The 24,621-nt window shown below is 54.2% G+C and overlaps 10 protein-coding genes across 10 annotated transcripts in view; 8 read left to right on the top strand and 2 right to left on the bottom strand.

Annotated features, from left to right (window-relative positions):
- Positions 1–1,138, top strand: part of PHSY_003673 (NADP-dependent L-serine/L-allo-threonine dehydrogenase) — a gene marked incomplete at both ends in the record, with an annotated part of 2,336 nt that extends 1,198 nt beyond the window's left edge. Inside the window, one exon of the mRNA XM_012334291.1 lies at positions 653–1,138. Within this exon, the coding sequence (XP_012189681.1) occupies positions 653–1,138 (486 nt within the window). The remainder of the gene's footprint in view (positions 1–652) is intronic.
- A 793-nt stretch (positions 1,139–1,931) lies between these two features.
- Positions 1,932–2,906, top strand: PHSY_003672 (nmrA-like protein; the record flags this gene model as incomplete). The annotated part of the gene is made up of 1 exon (XM_012334290.1): positions 1,932–2,906. One exon carries the CDS (start codon positions 1,932–1,934, stop codon positions 2,904–2,906), a length of 975 nt encoding a protein of 324 aa, XP_012189680.1.
- Positions 2,907–5,404: 2,498 nt separating this feature from the next.
- Positions 5,405–8,354, top strand: PHSY_003671 (hypothetical protein; the record flags this gene model as incomplete). Its single annotated transcript, XM_012334289.1, has 2 exons — positions 5,405–6,131; positions 8,134–8,354. The coding sequence occupies 2 exons, from the start codon at positions 5,405–5,407 to the stop codon at positions 8,352–8,354; spliced, it is 948 nt and encodes a 315-aa protein (XP_012189679.1).
- Positions 8,355–8,403: 49 nt separating this feature from the next.
- Positions 8,404–8,808, top strand: PHSY_003670 (hypothetical protein; the record flags this gene model as incomplete). Its single annotated transcript, XM_012334288.1, has 2 exons — positions 8,404–8,419; positions 8,606–8,808. 2 exons carry the CDS (start codon positions 8,404–8,406, stop codon positions 8,806–8,808), a joined length of 219 nt encoding a protein of 72 aa, XP_012189678.1.
- A 1,623-nt stretch (positions 8,809–10,431) lies between these two features.
- PHSY_003669 (hypothetical protein) lies at positions 10,432–11,792 on the bottom strand (the record flags this gene model as incomplete). The annotated part of the gene is made up of 4 exons (XM_012334287.1): positions 10,432–10,655; positions 10,764–11,096; positions 11,302–11,557; positions 11,679–11,792. 4 exons carry the CDS (start codon positions 11,790–11,792, stop codon positions 10,432–10,434), a joined length of 927 nt encoding a protein of 308 aa, XP_012189677.1.
- A 1,160-nt stretch (positions 11,793–12,952) lies between these two features.
- On the top strand, positions 12,953–14,017 carry PHSY_003668 (alcohol dehydrogenase; the record flags this gene model as incomplete). Its single annotated transcript, XM_012334286.1, has 1 exon — positions 12,953–14,017. One exon carries the CDS (start codon positions 12,953–12,955, stop codon positions 14,015–14,017), a length of 1,065 nt encoding a protein of 354 aa, XP_012189676.1.
- A 2,358-nt stretch (positions 14,018–16,375) lies between these two features.
- PHSY_003667 (hypothetical protein) lies at positions 16,376–18,566 on the top strand (the record flags this gene model as incomplete). Its single annotated transcript, XM_012334285.1, has 2 exons — positions 16,376–16,542; positions 16,970–18,566. The coding sequence occupies 2 exons, from the start codon at positions 16,376–16,378 to the stop codon at positions 18,564–18,566; spliced, it is 1,764 nt and encodes a 587-aa protein (XP_012189675.1).
- Positions 18,567–19,036: 470 nt separating this feature from the next.
- PHSY_003666 (hypothetical protein) lies at positions 19,037–20,287 on the top strand (the record flags this gene model as incomplete). Its single annotated transcript, XM_012334284.1, has 4 exons — positions 19,037–19,343; positions 19,458–19,550; positions 19,640–19,946; positions 20,137–20,287. 4 exons carry the CDS (start codon positions 19,037–19,039, stop codon positions 20,285–20,287), a joined length of 858 nt encoding a protein of 285 aa, XP_012189674.1.
- Positions 20,288–21,364: 1,077 nt separating this feature from the next.
- Positions 21,365–23,263, top strand: PHSY_003665 (arylsulfatase; the record flags this gene model as incomplete). The annotated part of the gene is made up of 1 exon (XM_012334283.1): positions 21,365–23,263. One exon carries the CDS (start codon positions 21,365–21,367, stop codon positions 23,261–23,263), a length of 1,899 nt encoding a protein of 632 aa, XP_012189673.1.
- A 106-nt stretch (positions 23,264–23,369) lies between these two features.
- On the bottom strand, positions 23,370–24,488 carry PHSY_003664 (dnase; the record flags this gene model as incomplete). The annotated part of the gene is made up of 1 exon (XM_012334282.1): positions 23,370–24,488. The coding sequence occupies one exon, from the start codon at positions 24,486–24,488 to the stop codon at positions 23,370–23,372; it is 1,119 nt and encodes a 372-aa protein (XP_012189672.1).
- Positions 24,489–24,621: the final 133 nt, after the last annotated feature.

Genomic DNA, 24,621 nt, shown 5'->3' with positions numbered 1-24,621 from the left:
GGGGGGGGGGGGGTCCTCATCGCACCCAAGCGTCCGTCTCGATCCTTCAGTCTGACGAAGAAGATCTGCTAAGCTGTCGTAGGGCAGTGTCAGGCGCTCTCTCCGCTGCTTTATTGGATAAGGCGCGCGCTGCGATTGGGCGGCACAGCACCTCATTTATGCGCTTTTTCACTATCGATGCTGAGCCTCGTGATCAGCTGTGTTCACGTTCCCAGCCTTAAAGCCAAGCTCGCCCCAATATTCTCCGACTGGGTCAGCGTACGATGACCTGACCCTGGTCCTCAGATCGTGGTTATGTCGAGCAGTTCGCTCCTAGAGGTGTAAGCGAGCCGTGTAGCTTCAGCTTTGCAGACAGCTTGCCAAAGACTCGCCAACGTTGCAAAATCAGCACGCGATCCATGCCCTTTCATCCTCAGTGCTCAAGCGCGTTGCTTTTGATACAAAGGCCACACTGGCTCAGGAACAGACTTGCATCGTTTTGCTCGTGTAGGACCTCGATTCGGACGGCTTCAAGAATCAGATGTTCCTCCACGCCCTCCGGTGTGCAGAGTCTCTGAAATCAGATCGCCTAGGTGTCTCAACTCCGATCAATAGACAACGAGATGTCAGTCCGCGCCTGGTGAGTCTCTATTGACAAGCATGCACCGTATAGCGGTACAACGTCAACACAGAGGTGCAGCAAGAGCGCTCCGGGCACGATCTGACCGCCCTTGCTTTTTGTACCTACAGGTGGTTTCTTGTCTGCCGCGATGAGTTTGCAGCGGCGTTCAAATGGTCGTACCGGTTCAATCCAAGGCAAACTGATACGCGATTGCCAATCCTGATCTGGGATCAGGAGTTATCTCGACTAGGTGCAGAAAGACAGCGACCTCTGACCCAAGCAAACGAAGAAGTGTGGCTCCCCGTACGATGGAACGTACCGCTCACCAGATTGGCCAACCTGGTTTGTCAATTTATGGACGACAAGCTTCTATACCACGGAGGCGGTCCACTGCCATTTGCAGAGGACGGAGAGAGGTTTTCCGAGCTGATCGAGAATTTGCCACTAGGCTTTCGGCTTGACAAGACTTACACTTCTCCTTGGCAAGACACTGCACCACCGACAAGGTTTGAGCAGCGCCTCTCTATCGAACGCTAGATTCTTCAGCAAATCATCTTTGCAACGTTGCTAGATTCTACGCAGCGGAAATTGGGGACAGAGTGCCCAGACAAGTCTCCTTTCTCGCCAACCCCATATTATATCTACACAGTAGGCTTCGCTACCGATGAGATATTACTAATTCGCTTCGTTTCAATGTTGACAGCATTGTGCGAGCGGATAAACACGGACAGACGTCCAGCATCGCACGTCGTATCACCCTATGATCATGCAGTCATGCTCCGCGGCAATCTACAGTCTACGAGTAAGGTCGCCGCAATCATCATGATCTCCGGATCCCTCGCATGGCCTGTGCACCGCTAGAGCAGCAAGATGAGACCGTGTTTATGCGAGCGCATCCAAAGTCATGAGCGCGGCCAGCACTAACCCACAAATGTAGCCAGTTGCGCTTGAGTGGATTTTTTCCGTTTCTCCGTTGCCATCATGAAATTGATTGAAGGTGAGGCCGGACGTTCTGCCGTGGTCGACACAGGTACACCTCAGCCTTGGTGGTGTGCAAACGTTCGGACAAGACGGCGAGATCTTTTGCATTAGATCCCGCGTAATTAAGCAGATTGAGTCCTGTTCTGCATCGCGTAGGCCGACGAGCGCGTAGCTTTTGTATTGCCGCGAATGTCGCATTAACTCCGAACAGAAGAAATGGCAGCGATGACGAACAACATTTGGCACCAATTTCTCGAGCTCATCCCCAAAGGCAACTGTCAGCGCGAAAGTCATATATTGACTGTACTCTGCCTTACGGCGCTTTGATTTTTCTCCTCCATCCGGCATCATGTCTCCTTCGCCAAAGACTTTCCTCATTGTCGGCGCGACCGGCAATACCGGAAAGGCTGTCGTGCTCGAGCTTGCGCGTCTTCTTCCTGCTTCGGAAAGCTTTTTCGGCTACCGTATCTTGGCTCTCACTCGCTCTGCCACGAGTCAAGCTGCTCAGGACCTGGCCAAACATGGCGTTGAAGTCGAAGAGTACTCCTGGCCTGAGATAACCGCGGACTGGTTGCAGAAGAGGAACGTTAGACGTGCTTTCATTGCCTCGCACAATGAACCACACCATTTTGCGGAAGAATCTACCTTCCACCGAGAAGCCCTCGAAGCTGGAGTCAACTACGTTGTTCGCATTTCAACCACGGCAGCCAATGTAGAGCCGGATTGCCGGGCCTATTACCCACGAGCACACTGGGCCATCGAACACATGCTGTCGCAACCTCAATACTCAAATTTGCAATGGACGTCGCTTCAGCCAAACGTCTTTCACGCTTATTACCTCAACACGGCCGCACAATTTATTCACGAGCATCATAAGAGCGGAAACGTCAAAGCAGGTCGACTGCACTTACAAGCCAACGAGGACGGACTGACTGCCCCGATTGATCCCGGTGAGGTTGGCATTGTCGCTGCCAGACTTCTTGGTCAGGAAGACGTCGGCCCATACAACCATGCAAAGCTCGTCTTGCAAGGACCAACAGACATAACTGGACGCGACATTGTACGCATGGTCGAGAGGCGCATTGGAACAAAGGTAGAAGATATTAAGTATAAAGATCTCGCTTACCTGGATGAGTACTTTCAGAAAGGCCCACACAGCTGCAACGTCATGTCATCCATCAAATATGCCTTCATCGTGGGCTGGGACGGCAAGAACACGGCAGACACTACCTCCGAGCAGGTCCGCAAGCTCGGACCTCCGACTGTAGGACCGGAGGAAGCGCTTGATAAGATGATTGCCGCACTCAAAATGCAACATGCATGAGAGCAAGAAGCAGAGCGATAGGTAAGCGCACAAATCGATGTCAGAGATGGCCGCAGCCTCCTCGCTGCATCTTGCCAGATCATCCTACCTCGTCCGTGTAACCTACTCATAGCCACTAGCAAGTCGCAAGTGAATTTCCGCTTTCATGATCTGCTGCACGGCTCTCTTATTTCAACTTTCGCCCATCCGTCTGCTGCATTGGTCTATGGTGACTCCAAGTTGGCGCCTGTTCAGTTCGTTGCCTCGTGCACCCTAACCCTAACCCTAACCCAATTCCAATCTCGGTAGGGCACTATCCCGGATTTCGCAAAACAAGCGGGTCAGATAGCGCGTTTGGTTCTGCCTTAGATCCAGAAAATTCAGCCGCCACGGGTTTAATCTTGAAACAGCAAAACCAGGTTGATTTATGTTCGAGTAGGAGATAATGCCGATAGGTGAACAAATACAAGGGGTATCCCGCCCAGGGTTGTTATCCAAACACCCCCCGCTGAGCTAGCCCGTGCGCAGCATTAGCATAAGCAATTGAAAGAGAACAGCGCATGGCAAAGTCAGATGCGCCGCCTGAGAAGACTGTGGCTGTACGGATCAATGCATTCGGTCTCACTTCTTCCACGGTCACAAAGGATCTTAACATTTGTCCAAGTAGACAAAGGTTGGGAACGCCTCGCCAAACCTTCCTATTTTTTTAATAGAAGACTCCTTTCACTAGAGCAATGTTTTGGGATTTTCACCGCGCCACAGCCGAAAGGGCCACAAGCGTCATTTCTCATTACGCCCTGCAACAAGACACGTCGTCTGCTCAAGGGGATATTTTCGAGAGTACTCCCTCTGCCCGTACTAATCGTGGAAAAGCATCTGACTGAGTTCTCCACGGCTCACAGCTCACAGTCATAAAGGTTGGAGACGAATGATGGCAACGAAGGACATTGCAGACCGGGAGCAACCGTGTTCGATCAAAGCTGCACGCTTCCGACTGTGACCGTGACCGGTCATCGCACACAGTTCTCACCAATTTCCCCGTATCTTTCCTCATCCATCATTTCGCAGTGTCTACGGTCAATGTTGGCAGTCCATACCATGTGCCGAAAACGCTAAGTGTTGCCTTGGCTGAGATCATGCTCAAGCTCATGAAAGCATGTGTCAACTGAGAGACAGAAGGAATTGCCAAAGCTGGTGGCATGTGTGCCAGCCAGCTGTCTGTGTGGAGATCATGACGCGATGACTGTGACCGTGAACGTGAACGTGACCGTGAGGTCTGCAGTCTACGGTCTCTGACTCAACAGCAGTCAAGCCGGGCTAGCGTGTAGGGTCAGGGGCCCGTGACTGCCGATGGGAAAAGTGAATCAGACCGCGGCACTATTTGCGGCAACCCGCCTCGTTTCGTGGGTTATTGGCACGCTTCTCGAGCTTGCCGAAGGAATTCGCCTCAGATTCCGACAACATGGCCAGAAGTAGCAGAGCCAGCAGGGCCACGGAGGGGATCTTCGATGTACTTTCCGAGCTCTTAAGCCAAAATATAGTAGGCGGACCTGGATGACTCTTTCCATGTCAGCACCGACATCTCGCACAACGACTAAGGCAGATCCTCCTCCATCAATTTTGAGGGCCGAATCGCCAGTCAGCTCACAGGCCAAAGCGTCGATGTAGCAAAAGTCGCCGTCGATATGGAAGTCTTCCACTATCAGACAGTCAGTCGACTTTGTTCGAAGACTAGAATACGGCGTTTTTCTGATGCATTGGAGTCCGATAGTTGAGCGGTTCCGATGATCTGACCAAAGTGACCGTACTGATACTAGTATACTTTCAAGGCCGGCTCCAGGGCAGAGTCGAAGATCGGGTCATAGTCATGGAAGTCAATTGGAGCGGGAATTGATTCCAGCCTTTGTCCGCAGAGTTGTGGTGGTGGTGTCGGTGGTAACCGGTGGAATAGCTTCGGCGGTAACTGGAACGCATCTGACCTCAACTACATAAGACAGCCTTGACCGCTTCGACATCATGTTCGATTGATGTATTGACCGCATCACATTCATCGACTTCCCACACGCATCAACGCAAGATTAGAAGACACCACGATGGTAACCCAGAATGTCAATTCTGAAGGTAATGCGATAGCATGGCGAATCTACAGGAACGGCCTTCTGCCTGTAACGATGAAAAAGGAGACGATACCTATACCCAAACCAAAGCAAGGCGAAGTGCTGGTAGAAGTGCACAGTGCCTCCATCAACCCAGGTGAGTCGGCACACAGTCGTGATCAAACAAGTTTGTGTTTGCAGTGCCGAAGCACACTTGTTGCAATTGAATCGAGTCGACCATTGACCCTGCATCACCATCAAAATAAACCAGTCGAATGGAAGATACCGGCGCATGCTCCTGGCTTCTTTCAAAAGTTCCCAAGGACCATTGGGACGGACTTCTCTGGCGTAATCCTTCGCACCGGCTCAAACCTCACCTCTGGGCATCAATCGCGCTTTCAACCGGGAACGCGCGTCTTGGGCATGATTCCAGTGGAAACTTCGGTCAGATACGGTCAGGGCTCTCTGGCCACGCATGTTTCTGTGCAAGTCGAGAACCTGGCCGCAATTCCTGCTTCGATTGACGCAAGTCTGAGCTCAGAGGAAGCGGCCGGCCTGCCGCTCGTATCAACAACAGCGCTGCACCTAGTACGTAAGGCTCGTGCCGGCAACAAGGTTCTTGTCCTCGGCGGCAGCACGAGCGTCGGACTTATCTTGCTGCAAATGCTCAAAGCCGAGGGTGCAGGACACATAGTCGCGACTGCAAGCGGAGTCAAGAAGGACACAGTCAAGGCACGAGGAGCAGATGAGATCATCGACTATCGTGAAGAGGACGTTGTGCAGACACTCAGACGCAATCACTCAAGAAAGCAGTTCGACGTAATTCTCGATACTGTCGGCGACTTTGCCGTCTTTGGCGCTTGTGCAGCCTATCTGAAGGAGAGCGGCGAATACGCTAATGTTGGCGCTTCTGACATGAAGCCAGACGGATCTATTTGGTCCAGCTTGTCCTTCTTGCGCAACCTTGGTTCCCTCTACCTACCTTGGTGGCTGGGTGGCGTGCCTCGTAAATCGAGTTGGGGCGAATTCGTTCGTGGTGCTATGCCCGAAGTCACTGACAGGTATCTGGTCACCAACATAGTGACATGTCCGATTGACTCAACATTTACCTTTGACGATGCACCCAAAGCATACGAGCGGCTCATGACAGGTAGGGCACTGGGTAAGATCATCGTCAACATCAAGCACCCTGGCGATCCTTCCGTTCGCTGATCCTTCCGTTCGCTGTCCCCCACTTGTTATAGTCATTGATTGCCGTTGTCGCTATCGTTCCCGCTATTGTTATGATGGACGCATATAATCCGTTATCTACAAGCGCGGAGGTCTCGTCGAAACCCATTTTCTGAAATAATAGTACGGTCTTGGGAGAGGGTATAGTCAACCTTATCACCGTGACGTACCCGAAAATCTGCATTTACATGTTTCGGCGTATTTCATAGCGTCAGCTTTTCTCATGAGACGGGGTTTGCTGGCTGACCATGGTTGATGGACCCAGTATAAGAAAACTCAATCGAGTTCAGACTTTCACAGGTTGGGCCTCAGCATTTTCAGCAGTGGCTGCTGCGGATCAAGCCCGACGCCCAGCCCCTGTGGTTCTCGGAGCTCTCGGCAGACCATCATGAGGGCGTCGCTGACGAGGGATTGAGCTTTTCTTGACGATGATCATCATTCCAGACTCACTGAGCAGGTGATCGAACATCGTTAAGGTCCTCTACGGCTTCACGGATGAACAGCTTGCAGACCTTCTCCGACGAGAACTTTCGCCCTTAAGAGCGTACCAGTTGCAATAGCGCCAAAAATAATTGGCGTAAATGATTTTCAGCTCGCCGAGTTGAATTTCCATTGTTTTCTTATTTTTTTTGGCTGTCGCTAGGCGCCAGTATGGCTGCAAACCATCGGCATAGCTCTTCAATCGCTCACTCGCCGAGCTGCCCATCAACGTGAGGCGGAAAAGAAGGTTTTGATGTTGCGTTCAGCGCGATACAGCACCTCTGCTTGGCTCACGAGCTGCTAAAAACACATGTGGCGGCTGGGTAGTACGTCCTTGGTTGCTTTCAAATGGCGTCTTGATTAACTCGGTGGATCTGATGGCGAAGGGGGCGGTAAAATTGATTTCAAGCTGTACGTACCGGCCTTGTGGGTTGCAATGAGCGTAAATGACATAATTGGTCAGCGCCTGGAAGTCTGGGAATTTGTGAGTATGGCGGAGGGATTCGGAGCGACGAACGGTAGCGGCGAATGCTGTGGTGTGCAAGTGGGCTGTTGTTGGTTGTCGCGCCGATGGTCGGTGAGGGCTGATATTGCTACAGCAAAAGATGCCGATGGATACTGCTTTCGTAGTTTTGGATACATGATCGTTTGAGAGAAGGTATGTAAACGGCATCCATCCCGTACCTCGCCTCGTTCGCTACTTCCCCATCCTGTTACAAGCTCCATCCCTGCGAAGAAACGAGGAAGAAGTTCACGGATACCTTGCTGTCCTGGCGGCAGTGGCTTTGGCAGGCAGCTCTGCCGCTCCAATCGTTGGAAATGACTCGATACTCGAAGCGCGGGATGCAGGCAACGCCATCGTCTCTCGTTTTATCTCCTCCACCGCGCCCGACGCTTCGCACTCGTACGCCCCTCGAACCCTCGACCATGCGGCGCTCGAATGCAAGCTGCATTAGCTCCTCTCCAAGTTCGGGAGCGAAAAGAAGACGGTAGTAAAGTACCTTTTCTGGGTCCTCAACGTGTTCGGCTACAAGAAGAAGCATCCTCTCTCTGAACTTGACTCCCTACTCGAATTCCATGGCCTGGTCGGCAAGGAGGACTGGACTTCCGGCTCCAAGCCCGTCGAGATCGAAGCCGGTCCTTACCAAACTCGGCAAGGACAAGAATAAGGTATCAAGTGGCTCTACTACGTCAGCAACCTCCTTGGCTGCAAAAAGAAGAAGCTGCTCGGCGAAACTGAGCATCTCGTCAAAAGCAAAGCCGGCAACCTCATCAATGAAGACGGCGCAGTCAATCGTTCGACTGGCAGCGGGTCGAGTGGCACTGGCTTTAACGTCAGCACCGATTCTGGCTGGGCCTGGCAGCGGGAACTTTCAGTGGTAAGTAACCGCTGGAGCAAACCTACTGTTCGGGACCATAACGCCTAGTGCTCCGTCAGTCAGATGACGACAAAGATGACGACGACAGCTTTGACGACCGCTCCATCAGCGATGATGGTGGAGGCCTCGCCGACGGCTCATCGGATGGTAGCTCCAGTGCTAGCTCTGGCGATTCGGCCGACGGACTTGCCGAGGCGCTCTCGGGCGGTTCGTCGGACGACAAGTCGAGCGACAGCTCCACCAACAGCTCTAGCGATGCCCAAGGACCCGTTTCGGGGCGTTAGTGCCGGCCACAAGCCTCAGTCGACTGACAGCGGCTCGAGTGACACCGAAATGAATGTACAGTACTGTGAGTAGCAAATGGTGCGGGATTTTACTATCCCTTTTCCAGAGTTTGGGCTGAGTCTGTAGGCCAGGCCTTTACGGACCAATTCTTCTGGTTCATCCTCACCTCCCTTCTATCCTCCATGTCTCCTTAGCCGCGCAGCACTGATTGTGACCTTAGTGGCAATGTTCTTTTTGTCTACCCTAACAGTTACCCTCACCCTCTCTTGCCGCTCGCTCTGCGCTCGGCCCGCTTCTCGAGACGTCATTGTTGCTGGAAGCCCGATTCTGCGCAGTCAAGGCACATCTAATGTAAAATTTCAGGTTCCAATAGCCAGCGTGTTCATCGGTCCAGTATTGCGCTTGCTGACCCATAGTCGAAGTTTGGTCTTCTACCACATGAGTCGGCTTTAGAAGCTCGCGTCTTGAAGGCACGTATTAGTTGCATTTCTCGTGTAATCCTCCGTGCACGGACGAAGGGTATGTATGTCTTTCGGTTTGGGGCAAGCTAAACACGAGTTGGGTGAATCCGACCGGGTCTCGTCTCGAAGCTGACGTTTAAGTGCCCTGTCTTCCGCGCAGGTCAGACGGACCCTGCGCGATCTCTGGAAGACCGGCGGAGAAGCAGACTGGAACCGAGACAGGTAGGGCTCAGGAAAGCTGGACTACAGTACAGTTGGTTAGGATTAGAGTTAGGAGTTGGTTTGGGCATTGAAGCAGAGTCAAATTCAAGCGTCTCTGGCCTCAAATGTTTTACAATTCGGCAGGGAGCCACGCAGTTCGCGCTGACCGGGGGGATCCAACCAGACCACGCGTACTTGTCTGCGGTGCGCTGAGCAACATCGTCGCTCGCTGACCGCCTATACCCTAAGGCTAGGACGACGAAGTTGTTTCGCTGCCATCAACAAGCTATCCTTTTCCCTCAACGAGGATGTGAATGGACGAGCTCGAACTCCACGCGCCTTTCAGCGTTTTGATGAGGACGTTGCCGGTTGCTTGAGCGTCGTCTATCTGGCATAGGTTTTGTTTGGAACTTTCAAGTAGCGCGGCTTTCCACACTTCTTCAGAGTTGAGACAAAGTCCAGTCACATTCAGAAGACAGCCATGCTCACGAACATGCACTACCACCAGATCCGCAGTCAAGCCCAAAAACGCAGTTGATACAACATACGCAACGGTACTGACCATCATGGAGTTCGGTGCAAGAGATTCAGGAACATTCAGTGTTGCGAGGTACCAACATGCACTTCTTAATGCAGGATAGCGAGTCCGGGCGTACCTATAGGGCTATCAGGGACAGAGCGCAGTTCAGGCGAGAACGCTCGCCCTTTTGTGCGTACTTTTCACGTGGCGCATAACTCATTTCCACTTCTTTCCTACAGTTGCCAACCGCCCGTGGAGGAGCCGCGACGACTAACCCGGCTCAGTGACTGTTCGGCAGCGCTGCTGGGAAGCGGGTGCAAGGTAAGGTGGCACTGACCTAGTCTGAACCACGCAATATTCTTGAGACATGGGCATGGAGTGAAGAGTACATGACGGAGCAGCGCGGGGCTCCAACTTTGAAGAGGGGGCTCTCATTTGCCGTCCCCTGAGGCTTGACCTAGGACGCCTCAATCTCAGCAACATGTGCACACTCGATCCTCTCACATTCTACTTGATAGCAGTTACATAGATCTGACGAGAGTAAATATGTCATGTTCAGCTGCACATCAAAGTAGTTGGTCGGGTCAGCAGGCAAGAGAGCTTTGGGACGTCCTCGGTCCCAGGATCAAGCAGACGCACAGTGAGACTCCGGAGTAGATGGACCTTTTCGAGAGCGTCGATCACGAGACCACAGGAGCACGGACCCGAGCACATCATATCCGTCGGTTGTCCATTGATTGGCACCAAACATTCCAGATTTGAGCAACGAAGCCGCAAAGCAGTCCAAGCTCTGTTGGCGCAAGGACGTCAGTTGGAAGCAAGCGGGTATCGGCGATGTCTGTGGCGAGGGCCGTCAAGGCGCCGCAGATCAGCAGCATGGATACTCCGCACTCTTTACATGGTAAGCACGGCACGGAAGCGAGCCTTGTTGGCCATCATGTGCTCGAAGGCCTCATTGGCCTTGGCAAGAGGGAAGGTCTCACACATGCACTTGACGTCGAATCGTTGGCTGAAGGCGACGGTATCCTCCGAATCGAGGGCATGACCCGAAGGCCAGCCATGCACCGAGATGCCCTTGGTGATCATGGCGATCGAGTTGACAGGGATGTCTCCAACGGCTGTCGTGACATTGCGAGACAGAAATTTGCACACCACAACAATGCAAGACGCAAAGGGTCAGCCATCGATCTGTTTGAGCTAGAGGCACGAGAATGACTGCTACTTACGTGCTAGGATGAGAAGCTTTCCCATTGCTCTGCATCCGCCTACCAATGGCGAAATGTGCTCCGGGTTTGGCGCAGTAGCAACTACGAGGCTGGCGCCGCCCAACTTCTGAAGAGCCTCAGCAGGATCCTGGCTGCTAGTGTCGATGTAGTCGGTGGCGCCGAGCTTCGTGGCAAAGTCCTTCTTGTCGGTACCACGAGAAAGTGCGACGGTTCGATAACCCATCTTGCTGGCGTACTGGACCGCAAGGTGGCCAAGACCACCGAGACCCTGGATTGCAACGATCTCGCCAGCAGTGATGTTCATCTTGCGGATAGCGTTGTACACGGTGACACCTGCGCACATGAGAGGAGCCATCTGGACGGCATCACCATCAGAGGGCAGGCGAACGGCGGCTTCGGCCTGGAGAAGGCAGTACTCAGCGTCTGTAGTTCGGGTGCGTTTGGCGAATGCCCAAAGGGACCGAGACGAATGGAATATGAAGGGTCAAGGTCAGTTTCTGACTGAGCACGAATCGGAAACGGCGGTGTTCCAACTTACATCCACCGTCACGGGTTACGCCATTGATCTGGCCGTTATCGCACATCTGGAACAAGCCCTGGTTGCACTGACGGCAAGTGCCATCATGGCCACCGTGCCAAGCGCCGCCGACGCGGTCTCCGTTCTTCCATTTGGTAACGTGAGGGCCAACCTCGACAACCTTGCCGACGATCTCGTGGCCTGGAATGCGGGGGAGAGGTCCGAAGGCTGCGTCCTGAACAAGTTTGTCACTGTGGCATACACCACAAGCCTCGACCTGTCAAGAATCGGTTTCAGCGTCAGCTTCAACTTCGTTTCAGCCATCTGTGTGGGAATTCAAACCTTTCGCACCCCGGCGGTATGAGCGAACTCTGCCTGTGCCTGGACGAGGAACTCACCTTGACGAGGATCTGACCGTCCTCGGGATGCTTGAGCTCGATGTCCTTGAGAGTGAGAGGCTGGCCCTGCTTCTCAAAGATGGCCGCCTTGTACGTCTTGGGCAGAGAAGACATGGTTTCGTTATGGATCAATGCGATTGAGAATGTATGAAAGATGGGAGGGAGAGGGGATCCAATACGATGGACCTGGTTCTCCTTCTACCCAGACGATTCGACTCAAATGCCTAGTGACGAGAATGCGCGGCGTCGAACATCGGCGCTCTCAGCTAGAGCCAAAATTGTCCGCAAACAGGGAGATACCTGAGGGTGCACGCCTCTTTCCGCAAAGCAACGGAGATATGAGGGTGGCTCCGGCCTCAAAGGGCTGAGCGCAGGGTCTGCGAACGATTGCCCGCGCACGGACAATAATCCAGGATGTCGCTCGACATCCAGCTGCACCAGACAGAGACTCGAAACTGCAGCTTAAGGTCGAGTTCGTGTTTGCCGAGTTGTGACCCTTCCCACTCCACCTCCACCCGTGATTGCATTCAAGGAATCCTGACCCTTGTGTGGAGGCTGGTCCGAAGAAATGGAGCCACTGTGCAGGCTTACTGACGGAACGGTGATGTGTTTGTGTCGGACCCCGATCGATCAAGACGAAGAAAACGCCGCTCTAACATATCACATCCACAACAAACAGTGAGTCGTGCGACAGCCAACTCTGCGTTACTGGACGTCAGGCGCGTCATCGGCAAGCAGATCGACAGGCCAACAGGTCCGCCGGTGGTTTGCCGTGACGTTGTTGCTGAATCACGCCTGCATCCCACGAGTACCACGCCCTGATTTTCGGGAAACAGTGTTGTTCTTTTCCCCATGAGTCAGCCTTCCGACACTCATGAAAGTGCCGGCCAGGCACATCAGCGAGACGGTGTCATCTGCGCAAAGCACCCTTTTGTCAGCGGAAACAAGGTGTTGGGTCCGTAGTGATGACGCTCTTCGAGCCTCGCTCAGATGTCGTGTGTTTGCCTCCGATCAGAGCCCTTACTCGGCATGGCGAGGGCTGTCTGACAGACTCAGTCTCTCATACCGGCTCACGAGATGCAAGAGTCAGCACCCGCACGCTCACCTCGAGCAGTGCAGAGAGGGTTGCTGGTCATATAAGACAATCCATCGCAATCCGATACCAACCTATTCCCTAGACCCCCATCAGATTCACGAAATCCACCCAACAGCCCATCCTCGCATCGACTGTAAAGCAATACTTCACCATGTCAACACAATCGGTTCCATCAAAGATGCGTGCAGCCACCATCAAGGATTTTAAGAAAGGCTACGAGATCAAGGATATCGACGTCCCCACCGACCTTGGGCCTAATGATATCCTGGTAAAGATCGCTGCCGCCGGCTATTGTCATACCGATTTGCAGGTGATGGAGGGTGTCTACGAGTCGCAAGGTGCCAAGCCGGGCCTGGTCGGTTCACATGAGCCCGTCGGGACGGTAGTCAAGGCCGGCTCCGACGCCGGCAAGTCGGGCATCAAGGTCGGCGACCGCGTCGGCTCAATCAACACGTACGGCTTCTGCGGCAAGTGCGACTCTTGCAAGCAGGGAAAGCAACTTTGCGACAACATGCCCGGTATGCTCGGTCTCACGCTCAACGGCGGCTTCTCGCAGTACATGAAGGCCGACGCTCGTGTCGTGTCCAAGGTTCCTGAGAGTATTCCTTTCGACCAGGCCGCGCCGCTCTTCTGTGCTGGTGCCACCGTCTACGGAGCTCTGCTTGCCGTCAAACCGGAAAAGGGACAGTGGCTTGCAATGGTGGGAATCGGCGGTCTTGGCCACCTCGGTGTCCAGTATGCAAAGGCCATGGGCTGCAAAGTCATCGCCATCGACAACCGCAAGGAGGGGTTGGAGCTCGCCAACAAGTCGCCCGACCACCTCAAGCCGGACAAAACCTTCCTCATCGATTCCGAGGAGGCGCAGAAGAAGTGCATCGATGAGCTCTCTAGCAGCCTGTACGAGACAAATCCTGGCGTTGACCGCGTCGTCATCAACTGCGAGGACCGCAGCCTCATCAAGTTCAGCCAGCAATTCCTGCGCAAAGGTGGTCAGCTGGTCGATGTGGGTCTCCCCGCCGACGGACCTTTCGAGCTCGACTCGTTCGCCATGAACTTCAAGGAACAGACCATTCGCGGTCGCTTGATCTGCACGCCTGAACAGTGTCAGGATATGATCAACTTGCATGCCGACAACGGCTGCACAACCTTCATCGAGAAGACGTACAGCGTCGACCAGGCGAACGACATGGCTGAGCACTACACTTCAAAGAAGCTTCAGGGTCGTCTCTGCATGGTCTTCTAAGGTCTTCGTTGACTGTTTTCATTCGCGAACGTAATTAGTAATGTCAATGACCAGATCTTGGAACCTTCAACCACTTGAATGTGATCCTTCGATGACCGTGCGCGATCGGCTTTCAGTACCGCAGCGGTCCGTGTGCATTCGATCTGGCGATGGCGGCGTGGACGCCAGCTCACGAACGACTGATGCCCGGCTATGATTGATCATTGACGTCTGTTCGGCGCCAAGGGATGCTATGGAGCATGCAAGTATCTCGAAAGTCCTTATCGATGCAGTTGGGTCAGATCGGACCCATTTGGCAGCCCATGTTCCCATGCGTGTATTGATCGACAGCTGAACTTCAACAAGTACCTTACCTACTGCAACCCTGTATCTCTTGATGAACGTGGATGAAATTGTACATGTCAAGCGAGACCGGCTGAGACAAGTTAAGTATGTCTTGTTGAGCAGCTCCGACTCGCGTCTTTTTCGGGGTATGACGGTCCGCCTCGATCAGTTCCACTGGATGGGAGGATATGGAGTATCAGGCTTTGTCGTAGATAAGCACGGCAGGGTTCCTGGCTGCATCCTCCCAGAGAAACCTCAGGCCAAGAACTGACGCAAAACTGAAAGCGTTAGTGGATTCGCTTGAGTCAGGTCAGGAGATCGGCCCACCGCGTCCCTCGGTTCCTGCCGAACGGCCCTCTTGGTATCAGTTGTACTCGGACATGCCTCGTTGCACAAAGCCCGCTAGAAGCTCGAGTGTGGACGAGTGGAACAGCTTCGGAAGCTCTAATCGGACCCATGTCTGCCTCGAATCACCCTCAGCGTCGCTCAGGATGGCGTCAGGCGAAACACGACGATCGTTCTGATAGCTTGACTCTCTTGGTCTCCTCATGCTTCAGGGGACGTAGCCGTGGTACGTGGTGATACGATGAGAGCTTGTTGAATACGTTGATCAATGTGAGTGCACATTCGTCCTACGTCAAGAGGAGATGCGAACGCGGGCAACGTGGGTCGCATTCATCCCGCGGAACTATATGTGGAAATCCGGCCTGTCTCCATGTGACGACGAGGTCCATTCCACAGACGACGCAGTGGCTTCGACCTTGCAACGCCTTTGTGGGATCGTACTCCAGAACTCGAGCTCTCAAGAAGGTCGAACGAACACTTGCGACGAATGTCTCTTTGATGGTGTGGAACGTGCATATTCTTTCGAGACAGGCTCCCCAGCCTTATGACTCCGATTTCCGATGAATGCATTGTCTTGCAAAGCTACCCGCTTTATCGTATGCTGCATAGATGGACGGCATCGATATTTTGGCGTTTAAGCTCGAGAAGAGGTCAGAGCCGCGATTGGCGGGGCTGAAGATTTAAGCTCCGAAAGACATTTTTCCTCGCTTCTTCCTGCCCTTCGGTACCATGTGAGCCACCCGGATGATTCTGTTTCCCGCGAAAGCTCGATGTATGAGTGGAAAGGCTCGGCTTTTTCTTCCGACTCTTGACCGTACGATGCCACATGCTCCTGTTCGTGAATAGCTGTTCGAGCTTCTGATGCTGGCAGTATGATGACTGTTCAGCATCCTGCCGGCGAATGAGGAGGGGCCTGCAGCGGAGGCGGCACTGGGGAGCACGGCGCCGCAAGCGTCGTCGACGTTGGCCGCTTGCAGAGAAAGTCCAGAAGCGTGGCAGCAGAGGCTGTTGGCGCAATTTGCTGGTTTGAATTCTCCTTGAAGCCCGGTTGATTTTCGCGATTGTATTCGAATGGGAAGCAGCATTCAACACGTCGGAATACAAAATCTGACACATTTGGATTCAGGTGAAACCTGTGCTCAAGCCCAGAGTCGAAAAGCAGACACAAAATTTGTAATCAAAACACGAATATGATTTTCGTGATTTTGAAGTGTGTCCAACAGCGCCTTCGCCATTTTCGGAATAAGTGTTCGTGGTTCTTCATCCGTTCGCGCTGTTCCCGCGGCCATCCAAAGTGTTTCACCTCTCGCAAGCCGGTCCTTTGTGGGAGCCTCGACGCAGGACTGGTCGCGTCGGCCAGGACCTAGACCATAGCGGAGCAGCGGAGACACTTTACCACTCCTGATCAACGTTGAACACGCCTCACAAATATTGGTTGGGTGTCAATCGAGGGGCTGCCAGACTCAGAAATACAAAGGAAATCCTTGATTGCTTCTGGCCGATCTGAATCTGGCGACGAACAGCACGCAAGCTCGTGCAGCTTTACGTAAAAGTCGTATGCGACCTGGACCGAGAGATGCTGGATAGCATGGGAACCAACCATGATCGACAATGATGATCGCCAAGGCGGCAAGGGCATCTGAGGAGAGATGAGGATGTCTCTCGGCAGTGACGAGGTCAAAAGGGAGCATGATTCACTTCGGAAGCGTCTGGGAAAATTCCGAAGATGGGACATCTTCTGCACAGGGCCGCGACTTCGACCCGCCCACCTGCATACTAAGCGCCCTCGCCTTCTTCGTGGCTCTTCTTCCACCGCCTCCGTTCCTGGGCTGCGAGCATGGCCACAAGTTTGAGACGTCGATCCCCTGGCCCGAGACAGCCACAATTTGTACACGACTTGCGCCCTCTCAACCTAAACCTGCGCCAGGGCACTGTCGCTGTCCTCCGTCACCTTGTTCCTGGGGGTTACCGTCCAGACTGACCGGTGTTCAAAGTTCACATCAGGGTCCGAGAGCCATTCAGTGACGCCTGAGGATCTCGGCAGCATGGTCTGAAACGTTGCTCACGCCTCCCTGGGAACTGTCTCAGCGCAATCGATCAACACATGGGAGTTTGACAGGCCGCAGCTCCATTCACTTAGCAAGTTCGAGTCTGCCGAATACAGTCGTTCTGGTGTCCTGTGGCTGAGGGCTGCCCTCATGTCGATGCTTGCCAGAGATAGCGCACTGTAAACACGCCAATGACTGGATTCTGCTCGGCATATATCTACCTTTGCCCTTCGAGGCGATCATTCCGCGACGATCCCCTACACGTTACCCTATCTTCGACCTTGACCTCACCACCTCGCCACCTCACCTCTCACCCTGTACGGCTACGGCAGTCGGGTCCGACTCTGAGATCTGGTATCTCCAAGCTTCAATCACCACAACCATTTCCACGCTCCTGCTGGTCAGGTTCTCTTCATATTCTTCCGACCTCGGTAGCGCAACCCTTCGTGATGCAGGCACCTAAGCAGATCAACACGGGCTTCGGCTCTTGCCTCGCCTCTATCGACCTCGAAGCAGCTCACTTTGCTGCAGAGCGCCTACACCACCTCTCCATCAACCCACCCGCCCCTCAGTACCCTGCTGGCTCCTCTCACGGCGCTGACTTTCACCGCAGCAGCTTCACCATGCCCATCGCTTACCCTCGCGCCACCTACTCCGAGCCTCTGGCTGGCGGCGATTCGCTTTCCGAATTGCTGCCAGGAACGCACGAGGTTCTGTCGCAGAACGCGCGCGCTGTTGACGCCTGCCACTTTGTGCCCGTGAAAGTGGAACCCACTCCTGGACTGTACACACCCTTCGTGAGAGGAGGCACCGACCCCAAGCAGCTGCGTAAACGGCGTGTCCTGGTGGTTGAGCGCTTGATCCCAAAGCGTGCACCTACCAACCCAGACGCTAAGATCCTTATCCTCACTCACGGTCTCGGCTTCACGAAAGAATGCTTCATCCCCATCGTGGATGAGCTCTTGAGGACAAAGCCCAACGAGATCGAGGAGATCTGGATGATCGATACCCTTGGCCACGGCATGTCGGCTGTGGTCAATCGACAGCTCGATGACCCTTCCCCTCTGGAGTTCAGCGATCGTTGCATTGACGGCAACGATCTCGCCCGCGACATCTTGCAGTTCATCTGCTGCTTCATGCCCTCAACACGCACCTCGACTCCGGTCGAACCATCGAGGACGCTCGACTTCCACCTTCCGCGCTTGCCCAGGAAGAAGCTTGTGGGTATCGGCCACTCGTTCGGCGGCGCAGCACTGACGCAAGCGTCTTATCACTTTCCAGACCTGTTCGATTCGGTGATCCTGTTGGAAAGCATCCTAGGCACCTTCGAACAGGTTGACCGTATTCACGCCGTACCGCTGGCTCGGTACACTTTGCTCAAGAAGGACCGCTGGGAGTCGCGCGAGGAGGCACGCGCTGAAGCTGACACGGACAAGCACATGCAGTTGTGGCACCCGTCGGTGCGCGATGCGTTTGCTGCGGGAATGTTGACGGAATCTTTGACGATTCCAGGCACCTACGAACGCAGTGCGGACAAGGTAGCCGAAGCGCTCTCGATTCGTGGAAACCGACCTGGTATGCAGGTCTCGCAATACCTGCACTGTCTGCCCGCACGTCTTCCGGTCTTGTTCGTCTCTGCACACAAGCCATTGCTGCTGCCACTGGAAGAGATCTTCCACACGGCGCAAAGCATCCCTAACCTCCACTTTGAGGTCATGACGGGCACGCACAACTTGCCACACGAGCGACCCATCGAGATTGCTCACCGCATTCTTCGCTTTTGGCGCGAGACCGACGTTACAGTCCCCTTCTTCCGCGAGAGCAGACTCTGAAGAAGTGCAATTGCATACTACTCTTTTCACACGGACACTCTGCTTCCAAAAGCTCTTCTTATAGATCGCATTTTTTGTAGTCATCTCAGGGTTCTCGTCACCGGCCTGTACAATAGTCATTCGATCATCTGCATCGCCATCGTATCCTATGTCTAAACCGTCTGGCCGTGATCATTCGAGGTGAGCCAGTAACAAACACCTTGCTGGCGTCGTAACGCGAACTTATCGATATGAGCGTATCGAGAGAAGTCTAGGTGCACGTTTGGCCTAAAAACAACGCTTAAATTTGGCGCTAAAATGCAGGACAGTGTGAAAAATAACCGTCGGCCATGCCTTTTCCGGAGGGACTAGTTGCGTTCCGCGGGCTTTGTCGGAATGTCCTCCACTTCGGAATGGTTTGCCGTGCGCCGTGCTGCGCGGTTGCTCTCAAAGTGTGGGTCTCAAGTGAGTGACATGGCTCGACCGACGCGATGTTGGATCGGTACAGGCTTTCTAGTGTACACCGGCTAGCACCGCACTTGCCAGCTGTGCAGAAGCGAGAAAGCGTCGACGATCCCGTTGAAAGCATCAATCAATCTACCATCACCATCCTTGCGACAACAGTCGAGTCCATCTTCAGCATAGTTCGTCATCAATCACGAGGGATGGCGGCATCGACAAGAAGAGTAGCGGCGTTGGCCTGGCACGCGATAGCGCTGTCTTCGTGTATCTATGGCTTCAAGTCGCTCGACGTGCTACCTGAGATCCTCGGCGTCGACATGAACAACGAGTACGGAGGTATGTCGACCCCGGTCTGCAGCTGCACATGCTCCGTTGATCCTGCTGTCGATCACGTTGCTGGACAACTGGGCGATACTGACTGACCTCGCACTGGGATTGGGAATCTTACAGGCGCCTTGCAGTTCTTGACCATGTGCGGGCTATCGGTAACCACTGCCGCCATGTCGCTCGCGCTGCTACTGGACATCACGCAAGGACCGGAAGGTGAGCATGTTTGACCGTCTTTGATAGGTCAGTCGACGGCGCAGCCAAACTGACCATCGCTCTTCCGATCATTTTGCATGGGTCAACAGTACTACGCTGGATGAAGGATCTATTCATGGCCGCCTCTCTGCCGATGGAGACGCTGATCACGCTGCTGTACTGGTCCATTGTAGCCATCAACAAGGATCTGCTAATGCAGCCCAGGAAGATAATGGATCCTGCCAACCCAGGACAGGTTCTGCGCGAGGAGTCGGTGTCGGTGCCATTCTCGATCGATGCCAGCATGCACGCGTTTCCTGGCGTGTTCCTGCTGGTCGACTTTTTTGCGTTCAGTCGACCGCTTCCCAAATCGATACCGATCGTGGCTGTGGCTGGATCCGTAACCGTGGGCTATACGTAAGTACAACTAGGATCCGCATCGTCTTGTCTTCATCAGTGTTTCATCATCGCTGACTCTCGATGATCTCCAACTTTGGCCAACACAGTCTCTGGGCCGAAAAATGTGCTCAGATGAACGGACACTACCCGTACCCTCTGCTGGACATCCTGAGCACTCCTCAACGTATTGCGCTCTACGCCGGTGCAGGCGCAACATCGTGCCTCGTCGGACTAGCAGTCGTTCGACTTCAGGCCCGAATCAAAGGGCCCGCCATGAAGGGGAAAGGCAGGAAGACGAGTTGATGAGCGTCGTTCCGTTACGGCTTCGAACACACCCAATGCCGTGCTCGGTCTCTTAGGGATGTACGACGTTGAACGAACTTCAAAGCACAGATACAGCGAGAAAACGAGAGCCAAATAGAATGATGCAAGCTTGTGTACAGTGTATGGTTTGGGATCCCGAGCGTCCGAAGGATAGCTTGCTCATTCAAGGTTGAGCTTGTCGAGTTGCCTGCCATCTTTGAGCCAAGATCGTGGCTGCTGGGAATCGAGAATCGGCCGGAGAACTCTGCCAGATCGCCCGATTCAAAGAACCTGCTCGGCAGTCTTGCGCTTTCAACACCCGACAAGAAAGAAAAGCTTTATGCAGGTGCAGGAGGTCTTCGCTGCAAAATTATGCAGGCAAGATAAGGGTCTCGTCACACGAGCACTGCTTCTCGACCGCTTGTACGCTCGTCCGCTGTCGGTCATGCAAGCGATTTAAACGTGGAAAGTCCACTGCAGCGTCTGTTCTGATTTTGAGACGTCGGTCGGAGCTTGTTCGTCCGAGTGTGAGGACGCTCGAGTCTCTTGATGCAGCGGACCATGTCACACCGACTTGACCGACGGCGCTGTCCTCTAGATGAAGGTGATTCGAGATTTCGAGCGATTGCACGCTTTACGTTGAAAATTGCGTGCTTTTCGCACTTTCTCCACACCAACACACACACACTACAATCATACACGCACGCCATTCCGATCCTCTGAGAACATTCGACTCGGCATGACCGACCGACAGCTACCAAGCTTCTCCCTAACGAGCGCGTTCATGCCGACGCACAGAAGGATGCAGACGCTCGAGTCGCTGCTTTCCAAATGATCGTCGGCTCGTATCGAACTTGCTGCATAGAGTAGCCGGACCCCGCATCCTGCTCAGGATTGTTGCCCGGAAGATGCGTGGCCCCCCCTCGTCTGACCTTAGCACGCGCCGTGAGCCCCGAATCTTGAACACATCGTCGCGTTCATCCCTCAACGTCCTTCCCTTCTTTCTTCTCGTCCATCCATCACATCGCTCCCTTTGGTCCCGAGCATCTCGCCCTTCTCGTGCATAACGCTGGCTCTTGCTGTGCAAGTCACTCGGTAAGAAGCAAAGCACCCAGTTGCATAACTTCCTCGAGATGCCTGTACAGTCCACGAATGGCAACGGTGCCGTCAATGGCGCCGACTTTGGCCAGTTCGCCGCTTCCCACGGTCACGGGGCGAACGGTCGCGCATCAGCGCTTGCAACCAGTGCTTCTGCGCTCAATGGTGACCATGTGAATGGCAACCACACCAACGGAAACACTGCTCAACTGCATGGCATCAACGGATATGGCTCACAGGCCAACGGACATTCGTCCAATGGCAACCATGCCAATGGGCGCGCTGACTCCGCTTTCAACGCTGGGGGCCCCTCGAGCTCTGCTGCATCCGCCAGTCGTCCCAATATTCTTTTCGTCATGGCCGACCAGCTGGCCGCGCCGCAACTTCGCATGTACAACGAAAAGTCTCAGATCAAGACACCAAACCTCGATCGTCTCGCAAGCGACGCCGTCGTGCTCGAATCTGCATATTGCAACTCTCCGCTCTGTGCCCCCTCCCGTATGGCTCTCGTGACCGGCCAGCTTCCCTCCAAGATTGGCTCCTATGACAATGCTGCTTCCATCAGCTCCGACCTTCCCACCTACGCTCACTATCTTCGCTCAGCGGGCTACGAGACTGTCCTGGCTGGAAAGATGCACTTCATCGGCGATCAGCTCCACGGCTTCGAAAAGCGTCTCACTGCCGACATCTATCCAGGAGACTATGGCTGGGCTGTCAATTGGGATGAGCCGGACCGCAGACTGGAGTGGTACCACAACGCCTCGAGCATCCTTCAAGCCGGTCCATGCGTACGATCCAACCAGATGGATTACGACGAAGAGGCCCTCTACAAATCCAAGCAGTATCTCTTTGACCATGCCCGCCGCCGTGGCGGTGGCGCCGATGCGCGACCCTTTGCTCTCACCGTTAGCTTCACACATCCGCACGACCCTTACACCATCGAGGAGGAGTATTGGAACCTCTACGAAGGCGTCGACATCAACATGCCCGAAGTCGAGATCCACCCAGACAGGCAAGATCCTCATTCAAAGCGTCTCCGTCACGTCTGCGACCTAGAGGGCAGAAACTTTACGCCCGAGCAGGTCAAGCGTGCCAAGCGCGCCTACTATGGTTCCGTTTCGTACGTTGATGCCAAGATCGGCGAGCTGCTCAGCACGCTTGACAAGTGCGGCTTACGCGACGACACCATCATCGTCTTCAGTGGCGATCATGGAGACATGCTTGGCGAGCGATCCTTGTGGTACAAGATGAGCTACTTTGAGAGCTCGGTCCGTGTGCCGCTTCTGTTCAACTACCCAAAGATGTTTGCCCCTCGCAGGGTAAAGGCCAACGTATCAACCATGGATCTGTTGCCCACCTTTTGCGATATCATCGGCATCCCGCTGCAACCTCAATTGCCGCTCGACGGCACCAGCATGTTCCCGCACCTCGTCGGACAAACGGGTCATGACACCGTCATCGCAGAGTACATGGGAGAAGGTACCGTCGCCCCCCTTTTCATGATCCGTCGCGGCCCCTGGAAGTACGTCACTTGTCCCGTCGACCCCCCTCAGCTTTTCAATCTGGCACACGACCCCAGGGAGCTCATCAACCTCGCTTCGGACAGGAACTCCCTCGACGCACAGACAAGGGCGACCCTCGAAGCTTTCGAGATTGAAGCACTCAAGCGTTGGGACATGGCAAAGATCACCGAGGACGTGCTGGCGGTGCAGCGCCGCAGACGCTTCGTCTTTTCCAGCCTCAAGCAGGGCGCCTGGACCTCTTGGGATTATCAGGTGCCTACCGACACGCAGAACATGTACATTCGTTCTCATCTTGATCTCGACGACCTCGAGCGCATGGCCCGCTTCCCTCCCGTCGACGAGTTTGGCCGCACCCTTCCTGCGTCGTCAAACGCCGCAGCGCACATCGACGCAAAATTGCAGCACGCATAGAGCGCTACACCAGCATACCATCTCATCCAACGTTCCTAGCACAACCATCGCCCCTATAATAGACTCGCATTGCTCTGTTGAGCCAAATTTCATTCAATTAAATTGTTCATTGACTGTCGCCATCGGAATCTTCTTCGTCTCCTGAACCGTCTGATTGAGCTCTTCCAGAATAGAAGGTCTCCCAATTTGATCGAAGCTGTTGCGCCGCCGCTTCTGGGCTCAGTCCGTGCAGCTGAGCAAAGTAGTCGTTTGCCTCCATCAGGTAGCCCGGAATCCCCTTGACCGTGTGGTAGTCGCTCTCCATCAATGCTCGACTACGCTCAACGCTGCCGAGGCACTCGCGCGCGGCAATCTGCTTGCGGTTGATGGTCGATGAAAAGCCAACGTAGACGTTGGCATGCTTCTTGGTGATGGATCGTACGACGTTGTTGTCGAGCGTGCACGAGTGTAGCGACACGCGCACGGCGCCGAAGGCCGAAATGTCTGCGTTGCGCAGCGAGGTCAAAAGGTCCACTGTGAGGCCTGCTGCTTGAACAGAGTGAAGCGAGATGTTGCGTCGATAGTGGAGAGCCACGTCGATCTGCGCTCGCAAGACGGACAGTTGGTGCGTCTGCGGTGTTTTGAGCTTTGTCAACTTCGGCAGTGTTGTGTCCGGCTCGGCCCTGTGCGGATCGTAGTTCCAGGCACGCCGAGGTATCCTGAAAGCTCGATCGATGCCTACCTCCCCGAGCAGCGCATTGGGGAAGCGATCGAATTGCTCGCGAATACCCTGGCACACGGATCGGAGCGATATTGGATCCGGCAGCTGATCCCATATTGCATCGAGCTCTTCCTTGCTTCGATCTCCTTCTTCGGAGGATGCATCTGGTATGCTGAATAGATCGTGGTAGTGCTTCGCTTTGTTCGGTGGCGGGTCGAACAGTGAGATGTGGTGGGCGAACCATGGATGCCATCCGAAGCAAGGGACCACTTTGGTGGGATGGCGCAATGCCAGCTCGGCGACCATGCCCTGATCTCTTGCATTCGTTGCCATGCATACCAGTCGACCCACTGTCGTGCTGCTGATGCGATCAGAAAGTTGGTCCAGATTGGATGAGGTGTAGGCGGCTGGATCGTCGGTGGGATGGCAATGCGAATCCACGAACAGGCCTGCGAGATCTGGCGGAGGCTGGTCAGCATCCGCCGCCATCTCGCGCGTCTCAAAGTGTGGTTCTGCTGCACACATGCTGTCTCGACGATCAGCCAGCAGTCGTCTCGTGTGCTCGATGGTGGTCAAGCTGACAGAAGCCGTGCGGCAGAATATCCTTGAAACGGTACACTGTACATATGCTAGTCGCTGTTGGACCCTGAACCGGAAC

This window comes from Pseudozyma hubeiensis (assembly GCF_000403515.1).
Source record: "Pseudozyma hubeiensis SY62 DNA, scaffold: PHS37, whole genome shotgun sequence".
NCBI classification, from domain to species: domain Eukaryota; kingdom Fungi; phylum Basidiomycota; class Ustilaginomycetes; order Ustilaginales; family Ustilaginaceae; genus Pseudozyma; species Pseudozyma hubeiensis.
The sequence above is the reverse complement of the archived record's forward strand: the minus strand, read 5'-3'. Positions and strand labels throughout refer to the sequence as shown.